The sequence below is a fragment of the Onychostruthus taczanowskii genome, unplaced genomic scaffold (assembly GCF_017590055.1).
Source record: "Onychostruthus taczanowskii isolate IOZ18803 unplaced genomic scaffold, ASM1759005v1 scaffold5, whole genome shotgun sequence".
NCBI lineage: Eukaryota > Metazoa > Chordata > Aves > Passeriformes > Passeridae > Onychostruthus > Onychostruthus taczanowskii.
The window spans coordinates 16,199,135-16,225,322 of record NW_024502568.1 but is presented as its reverse complement, the minus strand read 5'-3'; the positions used below and the strand labels follow the sequence as shown (position 1 = coordinate 16,225,322).

Genomic DNA, 26,188 nt, shown 5'->3' with positions numbered 1-26,188 from the left:
AATGCTGTCTATCCACAGGGCTTAGCACTGCTACATTGACATGTCTTAATGGTTTGGACCCCAGAATCGCTTCAGGAGGACCATGGGGATCATTAGATTTTTTCCTATCCATGGTTTCCATCCCCATCAGGAAGGCTCCCAGTCAGTGGGTAGCAAAGGCACTGACATCTGAGACAAAACCACAAATTAAATCAGCTCACAAATGAACTGAATGAATTTTCTGTCCATGAAAACTAAACTGTCTTGGCCAGTTCTTTAAAGTTTGAAAGTTATTTATTTTCTTTTTCCTCCTTCTGACAAAGGGAAAAAACACTGTCCGGAGCAAGGGCAGCCAGTTATTTGAACAACATTACTGAAAATACTGTCTGTGCAAAACAGGTTTGTGCTTCAGCAACAGGCTTTCACACGTGCTGGGAATTCTCCACAGCCAGCTCATCTTTTGGGAAGCACAGAGGATGAGAGGCAGAAAATGCTGGGTTTGGAGCGAGCTGCAGAAGCAGACAGAAAACAACTTTCTGCTTGAGTCTTGGAGCCCAAGGCTGCCACGGGAATGGATTCAATTACGCTCTGAGCTTTATTGCTGAAATATTCCACTGGGAAACCATAAAAAAACATTTTCAGACTTGATTCCCGAAGTTCTGGAAAAGGAGTTAGCAAGTGTTTTATTGCTACCAGTCTCAACACGTGATAAGAAAAGCAAATACTGAGTGGGATGGAGGAACATGATGCAAAAGCCCCTTCACATCATCAAACCCTTCTCCCTGTTCATCACCCACTCAGACTGGCCACTCCTGCTTAATTGTATGTGTACTGAGCACGGAGCCACTTTTGTTGAGATCAGCCCTCACTGTGTTGGTGGGAGCTGCTCCTGTGCACTGTATCTGCTTGGTATATCTGCTTGCTTCCCTCTTACTTCTTCACTGCATTAAATATTAAGTGACAAGTCTTCCTCGACAGGAATTTGTTGTCCTGGGCTGTGCACAGCAGGGCAGGACACCCAGGGCACTGCTGATCTCACAGCTACGGCTTCTCTTGCCATTCATGCCCTTACTTGTCCCTTACTTGTCCCTACATGCCATCCCCAGCACTGTGCCCGGCCATCCAGCCGGGTGGATGAAATTCAGCCCCAGATTCATTCCTGATGGCATCTGTGTTGTCTGCTCACATATGTTTAAGATTAATGTTTGGGCTCTGTTTTGTAATGAGTCCTAAATCTTCCTTTTAGCTGTCGTGTAGTTTCCTTGTTCGCTCGTTACGCTCGCTCTCGGGAGGAGCCCGCATGCTGTGCGTGGTGCAGCCTGGGTGGATGGAAAATGTCACCGAGAGCTCAGTGCTGCTAAAGGCCATTCCCACGTGAAGCCAAGCAGATGTACCTCTCAGTACTGCAGGGGACTCACGGCCCCTTCCTAAACAGGCTTCAAGGAAACTGGAGAGGAAATTGGGACAAGGGGCTGGACTGACAGGACAAGGGGGAACAGCTTCAAACTGACAGAGGGCAGGGTTGCATGGGATATTGGGAAGGAATTGTTCCCTAACTGAGGGTGAGGAGGCCCTGGCACAGGGTGCCCAGAGAAGCTGTGGCTGCCTCTGGATCCCTGGAAGTGTCCAAGGCCAGGTTGGATGGGGCTTGGAGCAGCCTGGGATAGTGGAAGGCATCCCTGCCTATGGCAGGGATGTGGAACTACATGATCTTTAAAGGTCTTTTCCAATCCAACCCAGTCAATGATTCTATGAAAAACAGAAAAATTAAGGAGCGGGATTTTTGTTCACTGGTGAGTGCAGGGGCGCGTGGTGTCCATCTGTGATGTGCCAAAATTCCAGCGCTACTTCTGGCGGGGACCCTTCGATGAGCTGCTGGGGAGTCCAGTTCTGCTGGCCGTGCCACCAGGAGTCACTCTCGGCCTCCGAACGGGCGGCGGAGCCCCACGCGAGCCGCACCCGCAGCATCCCGGGCTGCGGGGCCGTGTGCGGGCGCTGATGCCGCTGCCAGCTCCAGCCCGCGGCTCCCCGCCGGGCAGCGCCTCACCGCTGCCCGAATCCCCCCTTTTTATTACTTTTGGAATTTCCTTCCCCCACACACGCCCTTTCTGGCGATGTTTAACCCCGGGGATGCCCACTGGGGGCGGCAGCCGAAGGTCTCCCCCGCCTCCCCTGGCAGCGAGCGCTCCGGTGCGCGGCTCCCCGGGGCGGGCGCTCCGCAGGTGCGGGCCGGGCTCTGCCGGCGCTGGCTCCGCTCAGGAAGTGACAAGCACATTTCCTCCTCCTCCTCCTCCTCCTCCTCCTTCTCCTCCTCCTCCTCCTCCGGCTCCCCGGGGCGGGCGCTCCGCAGGTGCGGGCCGGGCTCTGCCGGCGCTGGCTCCGCTCAGGAAGTGACAAGCACATTTCCTCCTCCTCCTCCTCCTCCTCCTCCTCCTCCNCCTCCTCCCCCTCGCCCCCCCCCCCCGCCCGCCCCGCCCGCAGCACGGCGGCGGCGGCGGCAGCGGAGCGCGGTCGGAGCGGCGCCCACAGCCGGCCCGGCCGGGCCGCTCCGCCGCCACCGCGGGAAGCGCTCGGTAAGCGATGCTCGGAGCGTCCCCCCGCCCGCCCCGCCCGCAGCACGGCGGCGGCGGCGGCAGCGGAGCGCGGTCGGAGCGGCGCCCACAGCCGGCCCGGCCGGGCCGCTCCGCCGCCACCGCGGGAAGCGCTCGGTAAGCGATGCTCGGAGCGCAGCGGGGCCGTGCAGCCCCGGGGAGTGCCGGGGGGGAGCGGACAAAGGGCGGCGGTGCGCCCTGCCCGGGGACGGGGCGGCTCGGAGGGGATGGGGTAGGAGGGTGGTACCCCCCGCCGCCACCGCATCCCCGCCGAGCGGGCTGGGGATGTCCGCCTTTGTGCCGCCGGGTCTCACCCCGGCCCGGGGTGAGCGGGGGGCACCGCGGAGGAGCCGCCCGGGCGGCCGGAGGGAGCGTGGAGCGGTGGGATGTGTGTCCGGAGCGGCGGGGGGTGCGGGATGCTGAGCCCGTCGTGCGGGGATGGGCGGCTCTCCGGAGTTTGGCGAGCGGGCAGCGAGCGGTCCTCACCCGCTCCGAGTCCCCTGCCTCTGCCACTGGAATTGTTTCCTGCGAAAGGATCAACACGTGCTTTCCTTTCTCCGGGCCGAGAGTGCTGCTCCAGGGGGGCTGAGCCTCGGGTGCCGCCGGGCTCGGTGCGGCGCTCCCCCGGGTTCGGGGGCTGCAGCCCGGGGGAGCCGTGCCTGAGCATCACCGCAGAGATGCTCTCCGGCTCACCCGGGGCCAGCGCACACTTCCCACCTCGCATTTCCCTCCTGGCACGTGTGAGGTAGCTCAGGGCAGCAGGACAGGGGGACAGGCCGGTCCCCGGGGGTTCTCCAGCCCCCGACGCCGCTGCCACGGGACACGGCAGCGCCTCGCTGTGTGAAGTGCCCTGGCAGGGGGGTTGTCCTAGAAAGCCTGTAAGTCTTGTTTCTCCATTCAGTGACGTCAGGTTGATCGGGTTCTAAGGTGCGTGAAGGTTTCACGTACAGCTGTACGCGGAGATTTCACGGGCAAGGGGCTTTTCCTCAATAATTTTAATTTACTTGACGCAGAGAGAGTTTGGAACAGCGCGGTGCCTGTCACTGAGTTGTGCCGCTGCCTCTCGGTGCCGTGCGGTCTCCACAGACGCTGGTGTACCTTGGCAGCTCATCCCCTCCTTAGGAAATCCTCTGGAGTGAAAAGTGAGCGTAATTTGTTATGAAATAGGCTGATAGACAAAACTTCAGTTGGCGATTGAAACCAGATGTGCATATTTTCCTTTTGAATCCTCAAGCAATGCTAAAAGTCTGTTTTGACAGATTAAAAACTACTTGCAAATTGCAGAGGTAGCAGTGTTTTGCGATAATCCACTAAAAACACGGAGGGCTGTGAGCATCTCTGACTGGTGTTGGATATTTCCGAGCATAGGAGATACTGCTGCCATCACAAAGCACAGATTCCCTTGGCCTGCCCCTATCGTGGGCAGAAATATTTACCAGGGCTTGGCAGAGGGCTGGAAAAAGAAATAAAGAAACCCCAAAACAGTGTAGATAATGTTTCTAGAGAAAATATTTGGGGTGGGTCATGAAACAGATTAATTAGAGTGATAGTAAAAAAACCTGAATTTCAGAGCTCTGTCCGTACCTCTCGTGGCTCGGTGCAGGTTTGAAGTGAGCTTCTGATTTATTTCTTCATTTTTGGGAGTCCTGTGGAGGATGCTTGTGGCAGTGGGTGTGTGACACCCAGCTCTGGCACAGCCCTGCTCAGGGGGGCAGGATTAGGGAGAAGCACTCAGCCTCCTTGCTTCCAGAAGTGGGGGGAAAAACCCAGCCAAAACAACCTGCCGTGGAATTGCTTCCTTCTCTCCACTTCAGAGCAGGGAAGGACACCCTGCCAAGCCTGGCCACGTGGAGCACGGCCACGCGTGCTGAACCCCTGGCTCCAGACTTTCTCACTTCCAGCTTCAACCCAGAGGAGGGAGGGAAACTTCTGTGACTTCCAGCTCTGCACAGGGCTGAGGTGTCCAGGAACCACAGTGGTTATAGAAAGCAGATGGCCTTTTGCTGTAAATGCAAAACTTTGCATAGAAAATCTGTGCAAATCAGCTCAGTGGATAATTGATTTGTGTGACTGAGATCCAGATTTTTGTATATGGAGATCAAGCAGACTGTGGGACAGAACCAGCTCCAATGTAGGTTAATTTTCAGCTATGGATACCTGCATAAATAAATACATGTGTATAAATATGCACACATGCAAATAAGCAAATATATACCAATAAAAATCCCCAAATCTGCATTGGTTAATTATGTGCAATTTTTTTTTCCAGTAGTAGCAAAGGCTCACTTCACTCTCAGCAAAAGTATAGGCAGAACAAGATACACAACTTCTTTCCAAAACACCTGTATTTGTGTGCAGAACTGACACCATGGGCTGTGTCCTGATGGGTGGGGAGGGGAATGAGCTTTATCCCACTTGTTTATTTATTATTGCTGGTTGATTTCTGATTTCTCAAATGGCAGCTGAGTGGTTTGAGACTCTTCCTCCTTTTTTCTTTCTTTCTTATAATGTTGCATAGAATTTTTCTTTTATTTGCTAGGATGGGGGTGGCTTGCACTTGCCTTGTAAAATCTCAGATGGAAAAGAGGACACCCCAAGCTGCAAGGGTGATTTTGGTTTTGTTCCCTTCCCCCTCCCATGTCACGTGGCTTGTCAATTGATGTTGCTGGGAAATAGTCCTAATGAACATTAATCTGTGGCAGGGCAGACTTTGGACCAGCGGGCTGGGACAGGGCGAGGTGCCAGAGATGCTCGTAGCTGTTTGGAGAGCTGGGTCGAGTCTCCTTCCCACATCCCAGGGGAGGGACAGGGCAGGCAGAGCCTTTGTGTCAGATCTGTGCTCATAAAACTCTCTCCTAGAGTGAAAATACCTTCAGAAAGACAAGTTTTATTCCCGTGGCCATGGGGCACCAGGGCAGCAGAGGAGCTGGGATGTTGCTCCTCTGCAGCTCCTCATGCAAGCTCTCTTCTTGGCTGACGTTTTCTGCTCCTTTCTCTCCCAAAACGGGAGGAGGAGGAAGAGGAAGCAAGCCTGCTGACTCGTGGAAACAGAACTAAAAAAAAAAAAAAAAAAGCAGGCCTGCTGAGCAGCAGAGGGCTGTGACTGCTGTGGGTCTCACGTGTGGTGGGAACCACAGCTCCCATTGCAGGGGTCCCTGCAAGGCTGGGCAAAAATATCACCAAAACAACAGTCTGCTCCTCAGAGAGCTAAATATAAACCCATCAGGCAAAGAGGAGGGAATTTTCCACCGTGCTACTCCTCTGTGCCTGCCAGCCTGCCCGGTCATGAAGCCGGTGGGCTGCTCCCCCCAGGGAAGCTCCTGTCCCTGATCCCCAGCATGTCATGGTGCCACCACTTTCTGCAGGGATGACACCTTCTGTGAATTCCTTGGAAGCAGTCAGGATACGGGCAGACCTGAGCCCTGGAGCTCTGGTCCTGCCCACATGTCTCCCCACGAGCAGTGGCCGTGTTGCAGTTGTGAAAATGGATTTCTCCAAGGTCACACTCTGTGCCTGCAGTTGCAGCCTGGCTGCCCATGGCCCAGCTCTTTCTGCAGGGCAGCGATGCAGAACGTGGCTCTGCTGCAGGGAGCTGGAGGGAGCAGATCCACGGGCTGGTTTGTTTTTCCAAACTTTTCTGAGTTGGCTGCCTTTAGGGAGACAAAAAAATTCCCAAGCAAGAGCATTGCTGGGATGGTGCATCTCAGTACAGGCTGTGGATGTGTGGGTCTTTAGTCATCGACAGGTGAGGTGGGGATTGAAAATAAAGAAGTGTGGCGGTGCAGTTAATTTCCAGCCAGAACTTCTTCTGGTTTCAAGTGGTTTATCCATGAGGTTTGTAGCCTGTGGTGTTGGATATGTGTGATATGGCATATGCTGTGTAAGATAAATAAGATTTGGTGTGTTAGAAGTTTCTTTGCAATGCAGGGAGGAGTAAACTGCATTAGGCTGACCTGGAGGAGAAGCACCAAGCCCTGTGTGAAGCGTGGCTGCTCCCAGCACTGCTTGCTGTGGGTCTCTGCATGGATGGGTGGGAAGTACCAGGCCACTTTGGCTCAGTAATCACTTCATTTGAGTAATATTTTAAGAACTGGTTGAGTGAGTGCAAAAAATCTGTTCTGGTGCATTGAGTTTCTGTACCTCCCCCCTAAAAGTGTACCCAAGGGAGACTTGGTCATGGTTTTTGCTTTTAGAGGATTAAATATAGCAGCATCATTGGTGTCACTCCTCTGTAGTCCATTTGAAGCATCCCTTGGGCTACATCATTCCCTGTGTTTGTGGCTGCTGGCCATAGCTTTTGCTTCCAGCAGCCAGGGCTCGGGGCTGGCTGTGCGGTAGGTATGGGACCGTGGTGAAAGAGGAGTTTGACTTCGCGGCCGTTCTGCGCTTACAAATCCTCGTGTCTCCTAGGGTTTGTAAAAAATGGGATCTGGCAAGCTCTGATCCAGCAGCTGGAAAACCTGCTCTCCCTCTCTCTGCTCAAAACCAGCCCCTGGAAGGAAGGACCAGGGGTTCTTTGGATGGCTGGGGAGAAGCAGGGCTCGGGGAGGTGGTGGTGCAGAAGGACGGGGCTGCCTTGGTGCATCAGTGACTGGCTTTGGTCTCAGTGACTGGTCTGGGACAGGGGGTCAAGGGACTCACCCCTCATTCTGCTCCTAAAGCCAAGGGGATGAGTTAAAGTGTGTTACTAGCTTGCCTTTAAGGTATCTTTTGTGTCCTTTACCCTATAACAGCTCTTGCAGTGAGCCCAGACAAGACCCCGTGCTCCTCTGCCCCAGCTGTGCAAGTGCCATCATCACTGCTCTGCACCAATGGGAAATGTTGATATTAATTATAAGGAAAGGAGTTATTTATAAGGAAAAGGAGTTAATGCAGACAACTGGTCTTCTCTGGTTAGGACAGCCTGGCAGCACAGTTAGGCCAGGTGGAGCTGGCCATTTCTCATTTCAAGTGACATGGGAAAGTCACAATAACTGTGATTTTTGCTTCTGTGACTGCCTTAACCTTACTGAGAACAGCCTTCTGGTGTGCTGGGCAATAGTTGTCAATGCTATGAAATTACTTCAAGTGTATATATTATCATCCCAGTTACCAAGTGCTTTGGGGTTTTTTTGTCCCAGCTGGTACAAATGAATATTGTATAATATTTTTGAAAGGACAAGTTTTGATATTATGAACTAGGTGCCAAAAGCTACAATTGTGTGCCAAAGCTGAAGAGCTGTTATAATTATAAAGATACAGAAAGCATTAGAAGTATCCATTTTTGGGTTTGTAGACTCTCTGTTAACTCAGAAAAACAGTAAAGCCTAAAAAACCTGCGGCTGCCCCTGGATCTCTGGAAGTCCAGGGCCAGGCTGGACGGGGCTTGGAGCTGCCTGGTGTGGTGGAATTTGTCCCTGGCCATGGCAGGGGGTTACAACGAGATGATCTTTAAGGTCCCTTCCAGTCCAGAGCATTCTGTGATTATTGGACTGTCAGTTGTGCTGTACATGAAATGCAGTGCAATGGATGGTACATCTCAGAGTGAAAGCGCCGTGAATGAAGATGTACATTGCCAAAATGTAAATGTTTCATTTAGAAACTCTCACCCACATTTTCGGCTGTGCATAGCTTGTGTTGTTGGTAGAAATTACTTTTCCCGTGGATGTTTCAGATCTACGTATTTGAAACTCAATTTAAAGGAAAAGTTCCAGCCCTGCAGTGTGGTGGGTTGTGCTGTGCTGTCCATGCCCTCCCTGTGCCTGTCTTGTGAACCCCATGACACACCAGAAAGGTGGCAGCTTCAAGAGGAGCTGGACAAAGCCAGGCCAGCCTGTGGAGGAGCTGCTCTGTCAGCCCACCCTCCTGGCCCCTGCACTCCCACCCTGGGACATGGGGGCTGCTGGCCAGGGCTGCAACAGCTCACTCGGGGTGTGGGGCAGCGAGCCAGGAGAGCCCTGCTTCTGGGACTGCCCTGTGGATCACCAGTTTTAGTAATTTTCTGAGTTAATTCTAGCTAGAGCATGGACTCCGTGATCTTAGAGGTCTTTCCAACATAATGGCTCTGTGATCCAGTGTCTTTCAGAAAGGCCCCCAGTGCAGAGATAAGGCTGTGGCCCTGGCTGAGAGCTGCAGTCATTGGTGATGCTGTACTTTATTGCAATGATTGTTGTCTGTGTTGCTCAGGAACAAGTTGCACTTTGCCCTTGTCTGGGTCTGCATAGCTCCATCTTCTGCCATGCTGGGAGGTGTCCCACAGCTGCTCTGCTCCCTCCGAGGGACCTGCTCAGCTTCTCCTGCCCTCTCTGAGGCAGCCAGGTCATCCTCAGCAGGTTCCACTCCATGTCCCCCCTGTCTTGTGCTGTGCCTGTGTCTTGAGGCCCCCCAGTTACTCCTGGAGTCCCCTCCAGACCTTGGGTGGAGGTGGGGGGAGGCTCCAGGTGCCCACAGAGGGCATGGAGTGCAGAGCACAGAGGCTGCACCATCCTGGAGACCCCAGATTTATCCAGCCTGTGGACACATCCCTGCCTGCCTGGGTGATCTACTGCACCATGCAGGAGCCTGGGCTCGTGCCCCTGCCTTTGAGGTGAGTGACTTTTAAGCAATTTAAATTTTTAGGGTGTATCTTAACATGTCTGTAACCAAGTGTGCTGGTTGCTCTTTCCGCTTCTGTATCACCACGTTGTTCTCTGCATTTAGCACTTTGCTGGTCTCAGTCACTTACAGAGCCCTGGTTTTCCTGTTTCCTTCCCAATTACTGCCAGAAATATTGCATGGCATAGGGTGGCAGTGTAGTTTCTGTCGCAGCCAGTGCCACTCTGTTTGAGACCTGCCAGTGAAGGGTTATCAGTAGCTGTCATCCACTTTAATGAGGTGTTTTATACCAGTGCTCCTTTTCACCTGCACAAAGGCTTCAGGTGAGGGGAGAGCTCTTCCCTTGTGTTGTAATTGTGATTCCTGACTCGCTGACCTTGCACTGAAACCAGAGCCTTGCTGGGCTCGAGGTCTCACCCTCCACATTTACCAGGCTGGCTTGTGCCTCTCCTCAGGGACCATCCGTGGTGATGGCTCAGAAGACTTTTTGGCATGATCTTATAGAACTGAAGGTGTAAATTTATTTGGAGCTGTTGTTTAAGGAGGATCTATATTTAGTGCCTGCTGTTTAATATCATCCCAGGTTACTCCTGACAAATGTGACTGTGTTGTTTTCCTTTCTGCTCAGGACAGTAATGTTTATATTTTCTATTTCTTCCTTTTCTGCGTCCTGACCAATGATTCCACCATTCTTTCTGTTGTTGTCAGTGTGACTTCTAATTGTCCTTAATATGTATAAAATCCCCTGTATCTTGTTTTCTAACAGAACCTACTGCTCAACTAGCAGTCTCATTCATTTAAGGTGCTGGCCTTATTTTAGGGACTTCATAATGAATTACAAATCCCAGGATTCATTAATTCCTTTGCTCATTAGGGTTGCAAGTTGATACATGTTTTTTCCATGTGATGAAGGTGGACGTTTTTGCTGCCCTATTTGTCCTGGGCAATCATTCATGTTTGTGCACTGACAAAATACCTGGCGTGGTTCCCTTCCTGGCAGCTTTGGAGCAGGGATGGGATGCAGCATTTAGGTCAGTTCTCCTCGGGATGCTGTTTCAGGAGTGGGCTTTGTGGTTCACACCACGCTGGTGCTGGGGCCAACCCATCTGTCCTGTGGGCTTCCCCTTTCTATGGCACAAGGATCTGTTTCTCTCCTCATTTTCACCCTTGGCATGAGAGAAAGAGGGATACTTGGAGACTGTCCAGAGATGGAGACCTATAGGGTGGAAAATGCAGATTTTTAATCTCTTTTTCCCCTTTATTGCTGCCTATTCACGCTGTCATAACTGAGCTCGAGGAGTGAAGGACAGAACTGTGTTCCTGTGTTCCTGCCAGCCCAAATAAAATCAGGGGCTGTTTGCATTTCCACTTACTTTTTTTTTTGTTTTTAAATTTCCTCACCTCCTAAATGGGCAGCAAAATCTGGGGTTTTATGGCTGCTAAGCAATAGTGGAGCTCATCCTGCCCTGCTCCATGGGAATCAGGGGCATCTCTGGGGACAAAGCATCCCAATTTTGGGAAAATTGTCCTCTGTGGGCATTGCTTCTCTGGCTGGGCAGTCCCCTGGTGGGTACCTTGCTTTGGGGCAGTGGTACCTCGGGCTTGCTGGAGCTGTTCCCCATGGGAAGCATCTCACTGCTGGCCCTCAGGGACCCCTGATGGAGCCAGAGCTGCAGAAGGTTTGGGCTCTACGTGCTGCTGACACCTCTCAGGAGCCCCGAGCGTGTTACAGCAACAGATTCCGTATTATTCCAGCCTCGCCAGCGTCTCCCTGGATATTAAAAACACCAGCTAAAAGCCAAGTCCAAGCTCTCCATGAATGACTCTGTGGAAATGCTGTCGGGCACGTTTCAGTGCTGCTTTGGCTTTGATTTAGGCGGGTAAACACCGTGAGTGGGTGTTTGCTTTGACTTCTCCCGCGTAGCGAGAGACTTCCTTTGAGGGAAGGCGAAGCCTCCAGTGCTGTTCCCCATCACAGCACCAGCCCAGTCTGCCTGTGGCTGGGTGTTGGCAGTGCCTTCCCTGCATGCCTGGGCCTCGTGCTGCCCAGCAGCAGTGGGAACCCCCAGTTTCCTCAGGATTAGGGATACTCCATGCCCAGGGCTCTGTTCACAGGTGTGAATAACCCTGGCAGAGCCTGGTTCCTCCATCTGGATGTGGCACTGTCATCCCAGTTGGGATGATGCTCCTTGGCTGGCATCTCCTCCTGCTTGTCCCACACTCTTCTCTGTTCCCCTTGAAGCTTCCCAAAATCACCTGCAGGATGGCTCTGACATCAGAGATAACCTTTGCCACGTGGTGGGTGATGGCTGGGGGAGGCAGGGTGGGTGCAGCCCGTCCTCTCCTTGCCCTGCTGCACCAACACGAGCCCCCCCTGTGTCATCACACATTCCCATCTCCACCAGAGCCATTAAACCCGGCTCCTTGGCAGCCCCTGCACGTAGGAGCCATCTTCTGCTAACAGATTGTTGTGTTTTTAATGAACCCGAGGAAAACAAGGGAGGCGAAGGCTGCGGGGCGAGGCGAGTTTGCTCTTCAGTCTGCCAAACTCCCCCTCATTCAGACAACCCACAGATGTTTGGCTGCTCATGCCTTAAAGAGATTTATGGAAGATGCAGGGCTTGGAAATTTATGGGGACACGGAAGTGGCAGTGTGGGCGAAGGTTTCCTGGCCCTGGAGGGCTCCTTCCCTCCCTGCCCTGGGCCTTCCCCTGGCCGGTGTTGGTGGCAACAGGTGGACAAACAGCACGGAAAAGTGCCTTTTGGTCACTAGGAGGATTAATAAAGGCTCCAGGTTCGTCTTTCAGGAGCCCAGGAGCTCTTTGAAAGCCATTTCTCAGCTGAGGAATGAACCCCCAGAGCCTGCCTGAGTGCCAGAGTACTTTTGTCTGATGCAAACAGTGCGGGGTGTGCGGGTGACAGCAGGCACGTGTGTCACCCTGTGTGGGCACAGACACCGTCCACTGAAAGCGTCTGAAATTGTTTTAATACTGCCTGCTGAGTTCAGAGAGAAAATTTCAATTTTTGGATGGTTCTCAGTGATCATTTTGCTGGGCTTCACACAAGGGTTCTGCAGTCTTAAAGTATTTATCCATAAAGGGGAGGTGGTAGAAGATAACGTGGAGTCTGGCAGTTGATCCATACATCCAGGATTTTCCTGTTTTACATCCAGGCATGTCCATAAGGGCTGTCAGCCTCTACCTGTTTGCCACCTCAGCCTTGCAGAAGGGAGAAATCTGACTTACAGCAGCATCTAAATTGGCTCTGACAGCGATGATTGTGTTGTGGTCTTGGCAAGTGTTCCCCAATTACTGAGGGAGATGTCCCAGATCCTGCTCCTGCTTCATCTGGGTGGGTTTTTAGTGGTCACTGATGAGCAGCAGTGTTACAGTCAGTGCTGCAGTGCTGAACTCGCTTTGCATCTCCAGGATTTGCTTCTCACAGGGGCTCTGAGAGCTCTGGAGCCAGCAAGGAAGCCTGGGCTGGCTGAGAATTCCCCTAACTGAGGGTGAGGAGGCCCTGGCACAGGGTGCCCAGAGAAGCTGTGGCTGCCCCTGGATCCCTGGAGGTGTCCAAGGCCAGGTTGGACAGGGCTTGGAGCAACCTGGACACGTGGAAGGTGTCCCTGCCATGGCAGGGGTTTGGAATGAGACGAGATTTAAGGTCCCTTCCAAGCCAAACCATTCAGTGATTCTAACCCTGAGAGCATTATTACGTGTCTGTAAGCAGATGGAGGTTGTTTCATAGGGACAGGTACTCTTAGGGCTTCATGTGCTATTTGAAGTTGTTTATGCTGGGAAGTGAGTCAGTAAAAGCAGTGTGGTGGGGCTGTCTTCAGCTCAGACATCTCAGGCTGTATATGGGAAAAGAATATAAGGAAGGAACAAGAATTGGTTTTTTGTGTCTGTTTACTAGAGCAGCATGCTCTGAGCAGTAATTAAAAGTAAACCCAGACCGTGCTGCCTTGTTCAGCATCCCGAGTTGTTGAGATTAAGCAGCCAAAGCAATTCTCAGTTCAGCAATTCCTCAGCTTTTGGGAGCGTGGCCAACACTCACAGTGTCTCACAGACCACTGCAAATTCTTGTAATAAATCTCACAACTGGGGCAGCGGGGGAAACCCACAGAAAGGTGAGATGGTTTGTTGGACCAGCAGGCTGGACTGCTGCTGCTGCTTCAGCTGCTCTTCTCCAAGGACAACCCTTCCAGGGACAATACTTCCATGGAAACACTACTCAAAGGTAGAAGCAGTCCCCTAAGGAGTGGAATAGGCAACAATTACAGGTTTGCTCAAAGAAAATGTGTGATCTCTGTGGTCACTGAGACTGGGATCAGCTGTATGCTCTGTCTGCATGGCCCACACTTCCAGGGATGGGGCAGCCAAAACTTCCCTGGATAACCTGTGCTGGACCCTCACCACCCTCACAGGGAAGAATTTCATGTTAATATCTAATCCAAGCCTTCTCTCTTTCAGTTTGAAGCCATTCCCCCCTGTCCTGCCCCTTCCCACGGCTCTGTGCCTGCAGCTCTCTCTTGCTGGTCGCTGTTTTGCGATGTCTAATTTTGCTTTCTTCTTTTCCTTTTCAGTTGCCAGGGAGGAAAAGGCAAAGTCACTGCCAGCACCATTTCCTTCGAGCTAAAGATGTTGAGACAAAGCACCTCTGCCCCTGCTCTGTCCTTTCAGTCCTTCTGCTGCTGGTGTGTCCAGGACTCACTCCCTTGCCTCTCCTCTTCCCTAAGAGCACAGGGGCAATAAACCTTTTACCCAAGTAGATGGTGTGTAATTTTCCTTAATTCCTTATTCCCTTTCTTTTGAGTGCTTGCCTGCAGTTGAAGTTCAACCCAAGCACGTAGATCTGGGCATGAGCTTGGACTTCAGGCTCTGCCTAGAGGTTTGGGGGTGTTTGGATGTGTGGTTTGGGGTTTGGAGTGCAGGGGGACCCTCTGCCTTGTGTGACTTTGCTGTCAGGCTGAGGCAGTGCCCAGGCACGTGGAGCAGGGGATGGGATTGAAATATAAAGTTTTATTTGCTTGGTAATTTGTTTATGGCTGTGGGCAGGAGCCTAGTGTGGCTGTGGCTCCTGGTGGTCAGGGTTATCTCAGGCTGCATGTGGCCATCCGTGGTGGCTGCACGTGGCAGTTTTGGTTCCTAATGTGGCCCCATGGGATGGGTGCTGTCATGGGAGACCTCGAGCTCCTTCTGGCTGTGGATTTCCAGCTTGGCTGTCCTGCCCTGGCAGCACAGGTGAGCTCTGGGCTGTGCTGTTGAAGCTGTGTTCCCTGTGAAGCTGTTGCTCACAGGCACTGAGGTGATTATGGTTCCTGAAGCTGTGCAGAGCCATGCTCACCTCACACACTGCTCCCCCCTTTGCTGTGTTATGTGCAGCCAAGTCCTTTACTTGCTGATTACTGCTGAAAGGGTGTCCTTGGCTTGTTAGCCCTGGAGAAGTCCAGTCTGGATGCAAGCAGGAGGCAGAGGAAGACATTTCCTTGTTCCTTGTCTTTGGCTGGCAATCTCTGAGTACCTGGAGCATGGGGCAGCACAAGATTTTGCCAGGCAGGAGTTGGGCACTGTGTGAGAGCCATGGTGTCCTGGATGGTGTTTGTGCTTCCAGCAGCCTGTGGAGCAGGAGGAACTGCCTGCAGGCTCAGGCTGGCATGGGCAGGGCTGCAGCCTTTCTCCTCCCAAGGCTGGGCATCCTGGGACAGCTCTTTGCTCCTGACAGAGTCCCAGGGGACAATCCTAAAGCAGCTGCCTCCGTGGAAATGTCATCCTCTGAAAGTCACATGGGCTGACTCATGATCCTGTTTGCTCAGGACTAGTCTGTGGGGCATTTCCAGAGTGTAAAGATTTCTTCTTGGGCCCTGAATGGCATCTTTCACATTTATTGGAGGTTTTTACCCTGTAAATAAACTCAATATTCTCTAATGTCATAGACTCAAGCAAGGGGAACAAACTGCCCAGAGCTGAGCCTACTCAACCCTGTTGCAGAAGACAAATTATTGCCTGAGTGAGGAAATAAACCCAGACTTAGCTACATGCAAATGACAGACTTCATGGATTTTTTCCAAATTCATAACACAATAAATCAAGAAATTGAAGATGTACTCCTTGGCATTGTCCAAAGCCCTGAGGGCGAGACAGGCTGTGCCATGAGGAGATTCATTGTAGCTCCAAATCACTTCTAAGAAGTGAAAGGATGGGGAGAGAGAGAGGCATGATTTTTATTTTGGGTGAATATTGCCGTGTTATGCTTGCAGAAAACCTTAAACCCCACAATTTTCAATTACAGTCACCAGTTTTGGCTTTTCCCCCAAATTCTTTGTAGCCCCCTGTAGGGTTTGGGAGGGGATGACCATCTGTGCAGTGCCTGGTCTCACTGCACAGAGAAATCAAGGTGTGCATGGAGGAGGGAATTTCTGTTCCACTGGTGAGAGTGGCATGGTGCTAAAGCCCTAGAATCATGCTCAGAGGGATTATGTGGGAAATGGATTTGTAGAAATTTTTTAAAATTTGACAGAAGTTTTACATAGTGTATATTTGTATGTAAACTTAGAGATAAGAAATGTTGACTTAGAAATACTATAGAATAGGACAGCCATTGTCAAGAGAAAAAATTGAACTAAAAACAAGTTTCAAAGGATGGCTTTGTAAATAACACTAGATACTTTAGAGAAATAGAACTATAAAAATTGTATTGTGGTAGGACTTACACTTACTTGTAGTAGGATTACATTTATAGTGTATTGTAATTAGAAAATAGCTTCTGATTGTGGTGGTGTGAGTTATAACATCTGTATTCTCTCACTCTTCTCATGAGACTGAAAAGGGAATAAAAGTTTTTAAAATGGCTCTCAGTTGCCCCATCTCTGGGTCAGAAAAGAGCATAATCCAACGGTAGTTCTTCAGACATGTGGGTCTAATCCATATTGAATAAACTCCAGAAATCTCAGTGGCTCCTTGCTCAGCCATTTTCTTCAAGCACAGCACAGGGAATGGTGCTGGGGCAGGGCTGGGGAGTGGGGTCTTGCTTGGGTCATGGCTTCTTCACTTTGATCACCATTAAAAATTCAGCAGGGGCAAGTGATTTATATTCTGAGAGAATTCTCACTGTTCTGCTTGTGAGGTGTATCAGTATGCAAAACACAGCTCCAGCTCCTCGTTCCCTGTGCCCTTTCCACTGTAAATAGGTTTTATGTCAGTGTGTGTGGCTGGAGATGGATTATTGAGCTGGACAGGGGTTGAATGTTTTCTGTGCAGAGGGGTGGTGATCCCACAGCAAGTGGAAATCTGTGTGATGCTGGTCCTCAGTCTCCACCAGGAGTATTTCTGGGGGTCAGACCACGGAATCATGGAGTTGGTAGGGTTGGAAAACACCTCTGAGACCATGGAGTCCAACTGTTTCCCCACCACTAACCCACATCCCCACGTGCCACATCCACAGGGCTTTTCAGTCCCTCCAGGGATGGGGACTCCAGGCTTGGTGACCTTTCCTGTGGGGAGGTTTTTCATCATTTGCTTGGGGATGTGGTACTGGTCACTGCTCATGCTCCCTCCAGCCTTGGCAGAGCATCTGGCAGACAGTTTGCTGAATCTTGAGGTCTTTTCCATGCAGTTCAGTGCAGAGGGTGAGCAGGGTATGGCTGTGAGCAGTGCTTGGAGCCTGCTGTGTTAACACAGTCGTGTGTGAGACCTCCCTGCAGGGAAGGGCTGTTTGTCCCCCATGAGCAGCTCTAAGGCTGTGCTTGTGCCTCACGAGGAACATGTTTGTTCCCCAGAGTTTATCTTTCAAGCCTGTGGATGAGAATTGGATCATTATTTTAATTAATTATTATTAATTAATTATTTTCCAAGCCAAACACTCCATAGATGTGATACTGTCTAGAAAACAGCTCTGAGAGAAACCTCTTCCCACCTGTGCCACTGCAAAGATCACGTGAGGCTTCTGCTTGCTCTGTGTTTTGAACCATGCAGAAAGCAGGTTTTGCTAAAATTTGGGGATTTCTATGCACTAGAGTTTCTTGTGGGCTGCTCATAAAACTCAGGAGATTGTGTCAATCCCAGTGGCCACGGCTGGAGTCTAAACTTAACCTTGACATCATGATGAAGATAGTTCCTTTATCTGATAGCAAATGAGGAAATACATTTCTTAAAGTAATTAATGGTCCCTGCAGAGCATTTTTTTTTATTAGCATGTGTGTGTGTGAAAGCATCCAGTCTATAAATACACAGTGGTTTCCTCCTCAGCATCAATAGGGTCCATCCTGGCCCTGCAGTCTGTGTCCCATGGCACTTGTTTGCATGGAGAGGATGTGACAGGGCAGGACCGTGCGTCAGGAGCCTTGGGAGGCAGGATGGGGAGCCAGGGATCACATTTCACTGGAAAGTTTCCCTTTTTTATTGCAGTTTCTCCATGGGGATGGTTCCAAAACCCAACCAAGCGGTGGTTGAAGTTGCTGATACCTGCACGTGCGCCTCGGCCCCGACGTTGGGGGTGGTGGTGGCTGCCAGCTTGGCAGCAGTTTGCTGTGCTGCCTGTCATTAGGGCTGTGTTAATTGCAGGGCTTGCAGAGGAGCAGGGAGGTGTGATGGTGTGTGTTGCACCCTGGCCAGGGCAGGGAGCCTCTGCCTGTACTTGCTGCTGCTCCTGCCTGGGTGTGTACCCGAGTCTGCTGCTGCAGCATTAACCATCACCTCAGGGAAGGGCAATTATTCCTGAAGAAATCATACCTGGTGAGTGTGCTTAGCTGCTCTCATGCTGCTCTGAGCCCTTGTTTGATCTTTGTGCCAATGGTGCCCCAGTGTCCTCCCAGCACAGAGTTTGTCCCTGCAGCCAGCACTCCTGGCTGTGTCAGGGTCAGGGACAGCTGAGATTGTGACAGACAGAAATCACAGAGCCACGGAATGGTGTGGTTGGGAATGCACCTTAGAGACCATCTCATTCCACTGCCCCAGGCTGCTCCAAGCCCTGTCCAACCTGGCCTTGACACACCCAGGGATCCAGGGGCAGCCACAGCTTCTCTGGGGACACTGTGCCATGGCCTGCCCACCCTCACAGCCAAGAATTCCTTCCCAGTATCCCACCCAACACTGCTCACAAATTATGTGTCATTTTGATGCTCTGAATTGTTTACTTTTCTACTTGGCAGTTTTCGCTTGGTCACTGGGTTGCCCAGAGGTTTATGATGAAGTTACCAGTAAACTGTAAATTATGATTCCATTGATATCACATAGAAAGCTGGAGACTGGACCAGGCACCCTTGGGAACAGTAAATCTTCAGAAAATGTATTGATTCCCAATCTTGGCTTTGCACTCTGAATGAACTTTGTCCTCATAAAATAATAGAAGGTGATTTTTCTTTACCAGCCAGCTGGCCTTTAAATGAGCTACACTTAACACCACTGCAAGCTCTAATCCAAGTAAACATGGACAGGATGGTTCAGGAGCTGGGAAGAGCAGCCATATCAGTTCAGCATAAGGGTTAGTACTTAGTGGAATATTTTCATCTATTATCCTTAAACATCACAATTGGCTTTGACTGGATGGTACAAGATCAGTGTTTTGTGCTCTTTGGATTGTGCAAATGGTGAGTTTGGTTGTTTGCATTAACAACCAAAGCAGCAAAATAACGAAACGGGATTAGGGGAGTGATTTGGGGAAAACGCTGATTTCGGTAATCAGATTTCAGTTGCAATCTGTCTGCTTTACAAGGGAATAAATCTGCTGGGGAGGATGCCAGGAGGCGAGGCAGGGCTCGTGGTCAGGGCTGTATGAGCTGCCTTGCAGTTTTCATTTCAGGAGCCTCCTTGTTGTCCAGCCTTAGCTTTTTTTAAACTACCTAAGAAGTAGGTGAAGATCAAGAGGCACGGTGTGGCCCTTAGGGTTTCAGGGCAAGGAGCTGTCCCTCCTTCCCTGCAGGCAACTCTCTGCCTCGTGTTTTTCCCTAAAGGGCTCTTCATAGATTGGGAATCATGGAGTGACTGGGTGGGATGGGTGCATCCAGGGGATTTCACAGCCATAATGATGTTGGAGAGGCTTTTTCTGCTGGACATCTGCTCCCAGCTGGTCTGGGGGCAAAGGGTTCCTGTGAGGTCAACTCTGGAGCTCTAATGAGCTCTTCTTTCAATGTCTTTTGTATCTCCAGTATAGGGGATGCCAGTCCCCTCTTCCCATGGAGAATTCAGAGGAAACTTTATTAATTTGGCTGCAATACTTGTGTCCCCGTGGATCATCTTGTGTACCTTGTGTGCTTCCAACAGCTCCTGTGAGTGCCCCATCCTGTGCTGGTGGGGAGCAGAGGGACACCCACAATGTTTAAGATCCTAAAATAAACACACCCCTCAAGCAACCACCGTCAGGGTGGTTTTGGGGCAGTGCTTGCCCCTTGCCCAGTGCATCCGCCCTCCAGGCAAGTCCCCTAAAGCTGTTCTCTCTCTCTCTTTGTGCAGGGAGTTCTCCACAGCCCGAGGCTGTCCCTGCACATCCCCTGAGGAGCTGGCAGGGCCCAGCCTCTCCTGGGAGAACATGGACTGAAAGAGGATCTTTGCCAGCCCCAGCTGCCAGCACCCTTTGCCTGGATCCTGATGGACTCTGAGGCAGGACTGCATTACCATGGTGATGATCTTAACCAAAACTCGGGAAAACAAAGGTGCTGACTCCGTAACATGCAGGACTGAGCTGGTAAGCTTTGTGAAATCTCTGTTCAGAGCTGTTTCACTGCCAAGAACTTTGCTGTAGCTTTGTAATAAGGGGTTTCTTTCCTGCAGGGGTGGATCTTTAGGTGGTTTGTAGCACTGATTTCTACAAAGCTGCATTAATAACCAAGGAGCAGGTGATTAGTAAATGATTGGAGTGCTGTGGCTTTTGCATATGTGGATTTCAGTAAGCACCCAATGGGATAAACAGCACAAAAAATCAAATCAATGCTGTGAATAACACAGGTGAGAAGTTGCTTCACCGACAGCGAACAGATGCTCATCATTAATAGGAGGATGAGCAAGTGGGAAGCAGGATTAAGTGGGAGATGGTGAAGGGCAGTGCTGTGTAGTTAATTTCTCTGGGAGCCTGGAGAGGTGCAAATCCACCATGCTGAATGAGCAGGCAACAACAAAAAAACAAATGAGGGGTGGCAAACAAACTGAAGGATGCTGTGAGGGCTGAGTGTGCCTGTGGTAGGGGGCACACAGCTGGATGCAGGGCCAGAGCAAACGAGGAGGAGGTGCAGGGTGATGGAGAGCCTTCAGGACAAGGCTGGTTGTGGCCATTTGCCCCCCTGCTCTGCTGGAGAGATGGGCATGGTCTGAGAAGAAACTGGACCAAAGGCTCTGAGAGTCTCAGATAAGGGCGTGCAGGAACACAGCAGGAAGCATCTGGCAGGATGAGCCATAAATGGGCATTCTGAACATAAAAGAAATAGAAATGCCTGAGTTTGCTGAGGATGACAGACTGTCCAGCTGGGCTCCCCAGGCAGGAGCACACTGTGCTGGGGTGAAGGCAGGCTGCCCTGGCAGTGAAAGGCAGAGGAGAAGGTGAGCAAGCCAGAGGCAGTGGAAAATACTGCCTTAAAAGGGTGAAATTTGGGAAGGGTATTGATACATTAAAAAAATACCCTTGCTGTAATGTTAGCTCCTGCTGGGAAGGCAGCATCCTCCATGGCTGCTGCTCAGGGTGGGAAGGGGGAAGCCTGAACTTTCAATGCCAGCTGTGCCCTGGGAAGTGTGTGGGGCAGGTGAAGGGGAGCTGGCTGCAGAGAGGCAGATGAGAGCAATTTCTTCTGCTCCTCAGAGAAGGGCTGGGTGCTCGGGGTGTCTGGTGGCAGGTGGTAGAGCTGCAGAGCTGTAACACAAAACTTTGCCCTCGCGTGTTTGCCCAGTGCTTCCCGCAGCTCTGGGGCTGGGTCAGGAGGGCAGGGACAGTCCTGGGCACACAAGGTGAATTGCTGGGTTGCCTGGATTGTTAAATTGTGGCAGACAATCACAAGAAGGCTGATCCACTAAAGAAAGCAAGAGTTTTTCTGTTGACTTCGTGGGGAAGGCCAAAAAGCGAAACCCAAAGGAAATAAATGTCTGAGCACTGGGGCAGTGTCTGCTGCCAACAGCCAGTGGGCTCCTTTGCTTCAGCTCCCAATTTGGTATGAAAATTCTTACAAAATGGTAATTATACTCGATATGGGACATATGTCAGGCTCCTCTCCCTCCTGCCTTGCAGACAGTGTCTGGTCTCTGGGGCTGGCACACAGATGTGCACTGGCACAGCCCCTGCCTTCTCTGGGGCTTGTCCCACTTCCATCTTTGCTCCACTTTGGCTGCTTCTTGGAGACAGCTGCTTGTCCTCTCTGCCTCCTGATTAATTCTGCTGATGGATCATAAGGTGGGGCTTGACAGATGGAGATATCCTTACCTCACCTTGAAAAGTGGCACATGCCCCAAAGGTGAGTGACCCTTATTTACCTTCTCCACATCCACACCCTGTAGTTGTTTTGTGCCTCCCTACCCCTCTACACTCAGTATTTCCAGCATTCTGTGTATGAAGTGGGAGCCTTTATTGGATTGCTCAGGTGCCATCATTTGGTACATTATTGCTGTTATTATTATTATTATTGCTGTTGTTGTTGTCCTCATGATGCTTTGGAGATGAGATGAGATTTAAGGTCCCTTCCAAACCTGAACACAGAGAAGGTGTCCCTTCCCAGGTGGAACTGGATGTCTTTAAGGTCCTTTCCAACCCAAACCATTGTGAGATTCCATAGTTATGTGAGCAGGCAACGTGTAGAACACGGATCAGGAGGGAAGGTGTGAGTGCAGTGGCCCAGTGCCAGATAAAACACAATTATGGCAGTGCAGATGAACGTGGGGGCCGTGCTGGTGCTTCCCTGAGATGATGTAAAGCCTCAGTCAGATGGGATGGTGCTGCCAGGATAGACACTTCAGAAGCCAGAATATGGATATTTTTAGGGATAATAAAGGAACAATTAGTATGAAAGTGTGTTTTTGCAGGCATAGCTGAAATGGCATGCAGCTGTGGATAAGATATTGATTTATTATATGTGAACCCATCCATGCTCATTTTTAGAAGTCTGAAATTCTTGAGGATGCTGTCAAGAGGAAAATTCTTGAGAAAAAAAAAAAGAGCGAAAAGCAACCAGGATTATTTTGTACCCATGCAGTGGCATTTCCCCCCATTTTTAGTGCAAATCAGCACAATCTGAGCACAGACTCCCCAGAAGTGCTGAGGTGAGGATGCCTTGCCTTAGAAACACATTATATGCTTGAAAAAGCTAAATAGCTGCTTTGTACCTGGGTGGGGAGGCCTTAATGGGCTTGGACGAAGTTCAGGATATCACTTCTGCTCCTTTCTTGCCCAATTCAGGATTACCACTGAATTGCAGCTCCCATTTTAGTTTCTCCAGAGTCTGCCCTGTGTTTAATTAAAGCTGATTTCCTTGAGGAAGGGTGACTGGGTCTGTCCCCTGATGGAATGGGGCTGTGGAAGGCTTTGCCCAGGCTGGAGGCAGGCTGGTGCTGGTGTCTGGTGCCCAGGTCGAGTCTGTGAGAAGTGAATAGTTTTTCTGGTTGTTTGCAGCACACTCCAAAGATGAGTCAAGGACCTACCCTCTTCTCCTGTGGCGTGATGGGTAAGTACAGAAACTTCTCTCTGGGTTTCCTCCACCTCTGCTCCTGCTTCCTCACAGTGATGGGTAGGAAGATGTCCTGACTTTTGGATGTCTCCAAAACCACCCCCATGCAGCCCACCCCACCACACCTGTGCCACTCTCCTCCCCAGAGGTGGTTGTGCCCTGTTGCCATTGCTGAGTGAATTGCTTATCTCCTTTCCCCTCTCCTTTGATACATCTGCTTATTTTTGGAGCTACTCTTACAGTTGAGATTATAAACATTTGGGGTCTGAGGTTGTGTTTGAGTATCCAGCCCAAGACTGTGGTTCTTGACTGTTTGCATGATGCAAGCAATAAATAACAGCATTATCACTGAGATGTTCTACCACCTGGCACAAAGTGGTTGGGCAGGCCTCAAACACTAAGGAAAATGTCTCATTTTTGCTCTTGACAGTAACCATGATATAATGTTTGATACTTTTTATGCCAGAGCTTGCTTTCAGTGTTTATGCTGAACAGCCACCAAAATGGCTGGAGGACTGCTGCCTTGGCTGATGATCCTGAAAAACTGATAGTGCCAGAGGATGTGCTGCTGTGCTGCTCTCTCCGGCGTTCCTAGCAGGGAGCCAAACTCTGGGCGAGGCCTCAAAACCCAATTAAAATTGTAGGTCAAGTTTGAGCCAAGCTCCTTGCTGTGAAAGCCAATCCTCCCCAGACAAAGAGGCTGCCCCTTTTCTTCATGGACACAGCTCTCATTAGCGTTAATGAGAGCCGGGCACATGCGCTGACAGGAGATGTCTCCCAAGCCCTCTGATGGCTCCAGCCTGGCACTGTGGGGAGATGGACAGCATTCGTGGGTTTTTTCAGATGAAAATCACAAGCTTCAAAGTCAAGAAGGGGTAGAGACAAGCCCGTTCCCTCTCTCCTGCCTTTCAAAGATGAGGGAGGAACAAAGAACCCAAATCAGGTGGTTTTGTCTTGCACTGTGGCACTGGCAGGCTCTTCAGCAGATATGCAGAGTCTCTGCCTAATTGAGGAGCAGCCTGTCTTTACGAGCTTTTGCAGAGCCTTCTGCCAAATTATCCTCCCTCTGAGGGAACTGAATGTCACCTCCTTGACCTCAGCTTGCCCTGCAGTGGTCCCTGTCATGCCCAGTCAAGAGGAGCCCATCCTTCCCTTGTGTGAGGGCATTGCTTGGCTTGGGTTTCATTTTAGTTATCTTCCCTGAGAGTTCTTGGTGTCCCCAAATGCAGGCCACAATCACAGACTAATCCAGGATGAAAGCTTGCTTGACTTTTTAAATAAGTTACTATCGAAATGCAAAATTTGGGGAATATTTTATGTCAAAGGGCCAAGTCCCTGTTGGGGGAAAGCACTGAGATAAATAAACACAGTGAAGTTTGGACTGGTGGCACAGACAACACGAGGCAAAGACTCACAGTCCTATCTATGTTGGAGGTTTGGAGGGAAGTTGGCTGATTTTTTTTGGGGTTTTAGACAAAACAGAATCTTAGAAAATAATCCTTCTGATACTTTGGGGCGAGGGCAGCTTTGGGCAGGAAGGCAGTTTATTTCAGGACCCTGTGGCCATGGGGCAGCAGGAGAGAAGGAAGCTCAGCCTCTGCCAGGGAGAGCGTCATCCAAACCCTGGAGCTTTTCTTATAAGGCACTAAACACTACAAGAATCTGAAAATGGATTATAGATTGTAACCAAACTCAGGATATTGAGTAAACATTCTTAAAAACTTGATATATTAGATGATGCATGGTTAGGTCCAATTCTCAGGGTGACCTAAATAATCTTTTGGCTTTTAGATTTGTGACAAATATTTCTGCCAGTGAAATGATAATATTACTAAAAAGATTGGGTTTTATCTCTATATAGCCCTTTGCCTGGAGGAAGATTAAAGGTGAAATGCCTAAAACTGTAAATTCAACAACTACTGCTTTCCCTTCTCCTTGATGGGTCCTTGAAACACCCAGGAGTGTAAGAATTGTCCTGTTGATGGATAGTTTGCTGGTTTGGGTTGTTTTCCCTCCTTTTTTACCCTTTTCCTTCCTCAACAGTCCCTGAGGCAGGTCCCCAGTGAAAATATCTGTGCTAGAAAAAGGTGGCATATTAGAAAATTGTGGCGTTAGGGTGGTGAGGGCCTGGCACAGGCTGCCCAGAGCAGTTGTGGATGTCCTATCCCTGGAAATGTTCAAAATCAGGTTGGATGGGGCTTGGAGCAACCTGGGATGTGGAAGGTGTCCCTGCCCATGTCTTTTGCTATCCACCCAAAGACAGAAAAATTTCAATACAGGAAGTCAAAAGTCAGAATCCCAGAATGGTTTGAATTGGAAGGGACACTAAAGATAATCTCACTCCACCTCTGTGAGGGCCTGGCACAGGCTGCCCAGAGCAGTTGTGGATGTCCTATCCCTGGAAATGTTCAAAATCAGGTTGGATGGGGCTTGGAGCAACCTGGGATAGTGGAAGGTGTCCCTGCCCATGTCTTTTGCTATCCACCCAAAGACAGAAAAATTTCAATACAGGAAGTCAAAAGTCATAGAATCCTAGAATGGTTTGAACTGGAAGGGACATTAAAGATAATCTCACTCCACCTCTGGCCATGGCAGGGACACCCTTCCACCATCCCAGGTTGCTCCAAGCCCTGTCCAAGCTGACCTAGTAAGAGAAGCTCAGTAGGCATGTGCTGACAGTCTGATCTCCTGTCTTCTGTGTAAGCAAGAAATTATCTCTGGGGGAAGCTGCAGGCAGGGTTTTATTGAGGCGGTGACAAGGTGCTTGCACATGCAGGATCCCAGTCCTGGCCCTGATTGTAAAAGGCAGGAGAAGGAGGAGGAGGAAGGGGGGCCACTGGGGACAGATCCTGCACTCATCCTCTGGGAAGTGCTCTGTTCATTTCCATCATTTCCATTTTCCCATGGAGAGCTCTCAGAGTTTGCCCCCCTAGGGTGCTGCAGGAGAGCAGGGTGAGGGCTGGGACGCTCAGGTCAGTTTGTCTGTCCTTTGGCACTCTCACATCACTCCTCCACCAGGTTTGGCAGCACCATCGTTCCGAGCAGAGCTGCAGCCTTGGGCTCACTGCTGCACAGCTCCTTTTTGGAAGTGGCTTTTCACCATCCTTGGGTGACAGAGAAAAGCCAAGAAAGCAGGAGAAAAGCCAGCTCATAGAATCATGAAGGTTGGAAAAGACCTCTAAGATCGTCAAGTCCAACCTTGAGCCCCTTCTTGGGGGTGATGGCCCTTGAATGCATCCTGAAAGCACCTGCCAGGCATGCATGCCTCCTCTTTCTGAACCAGGGCTTTCTGGAATTTTGGGGTTTTTTTGGAAAGGCCATCAGTGTAGAGCATCTTGGTGCACATTCAAACACAGTCACCCTGCAGAGAGAAAAAGCTGCTGGGGGAATTGTGCTGAGGTGCAGCTGG

At 50.5% G+C, this 26,188-nt stretch overlaps 1 protein-coding gene across 4 annotated transcripts in view; it reads left to right on the top strand.

The window, feature by feature from the left end:
• Nucleotides 1-2,590: 2,590 nt before the first annotated feature.
• Nucleotides 2,591-26,188, top strand: part of FAM53B (family with sequence similarity 53 member B) — a 44,852-nt gene continuing 21,254 nt past the window's right edge. The window contains exons 1-3 of one of the 4 annotated variants that reach the window (XM_041415877.1): nt 2,591-2,687; nt 19,592-19,823; nt 22,725-22,776. In XM_041415877.1, the coding sequence (XP_041271811.1) occupies nt 19,755-19,823; nt 22,725-22,776 (121 nt within the window). In that variant the 5' untranslated portion in view covers nt 2,591-2,687; nt 19,592-19,754. Of the gene's footprint in view, nt 2,688-13,900; nt 13,918-19,591; nt 19,824-20,586; nt 20,672-21,350; nt 21,574-22,724; nt 22,777-26,188 lie in introns of those variants that run through there. The other 3 variants (XM_041415878.1, XM_041415881.1, XM_041415880.1) reach the window with 3 other exon arrangements.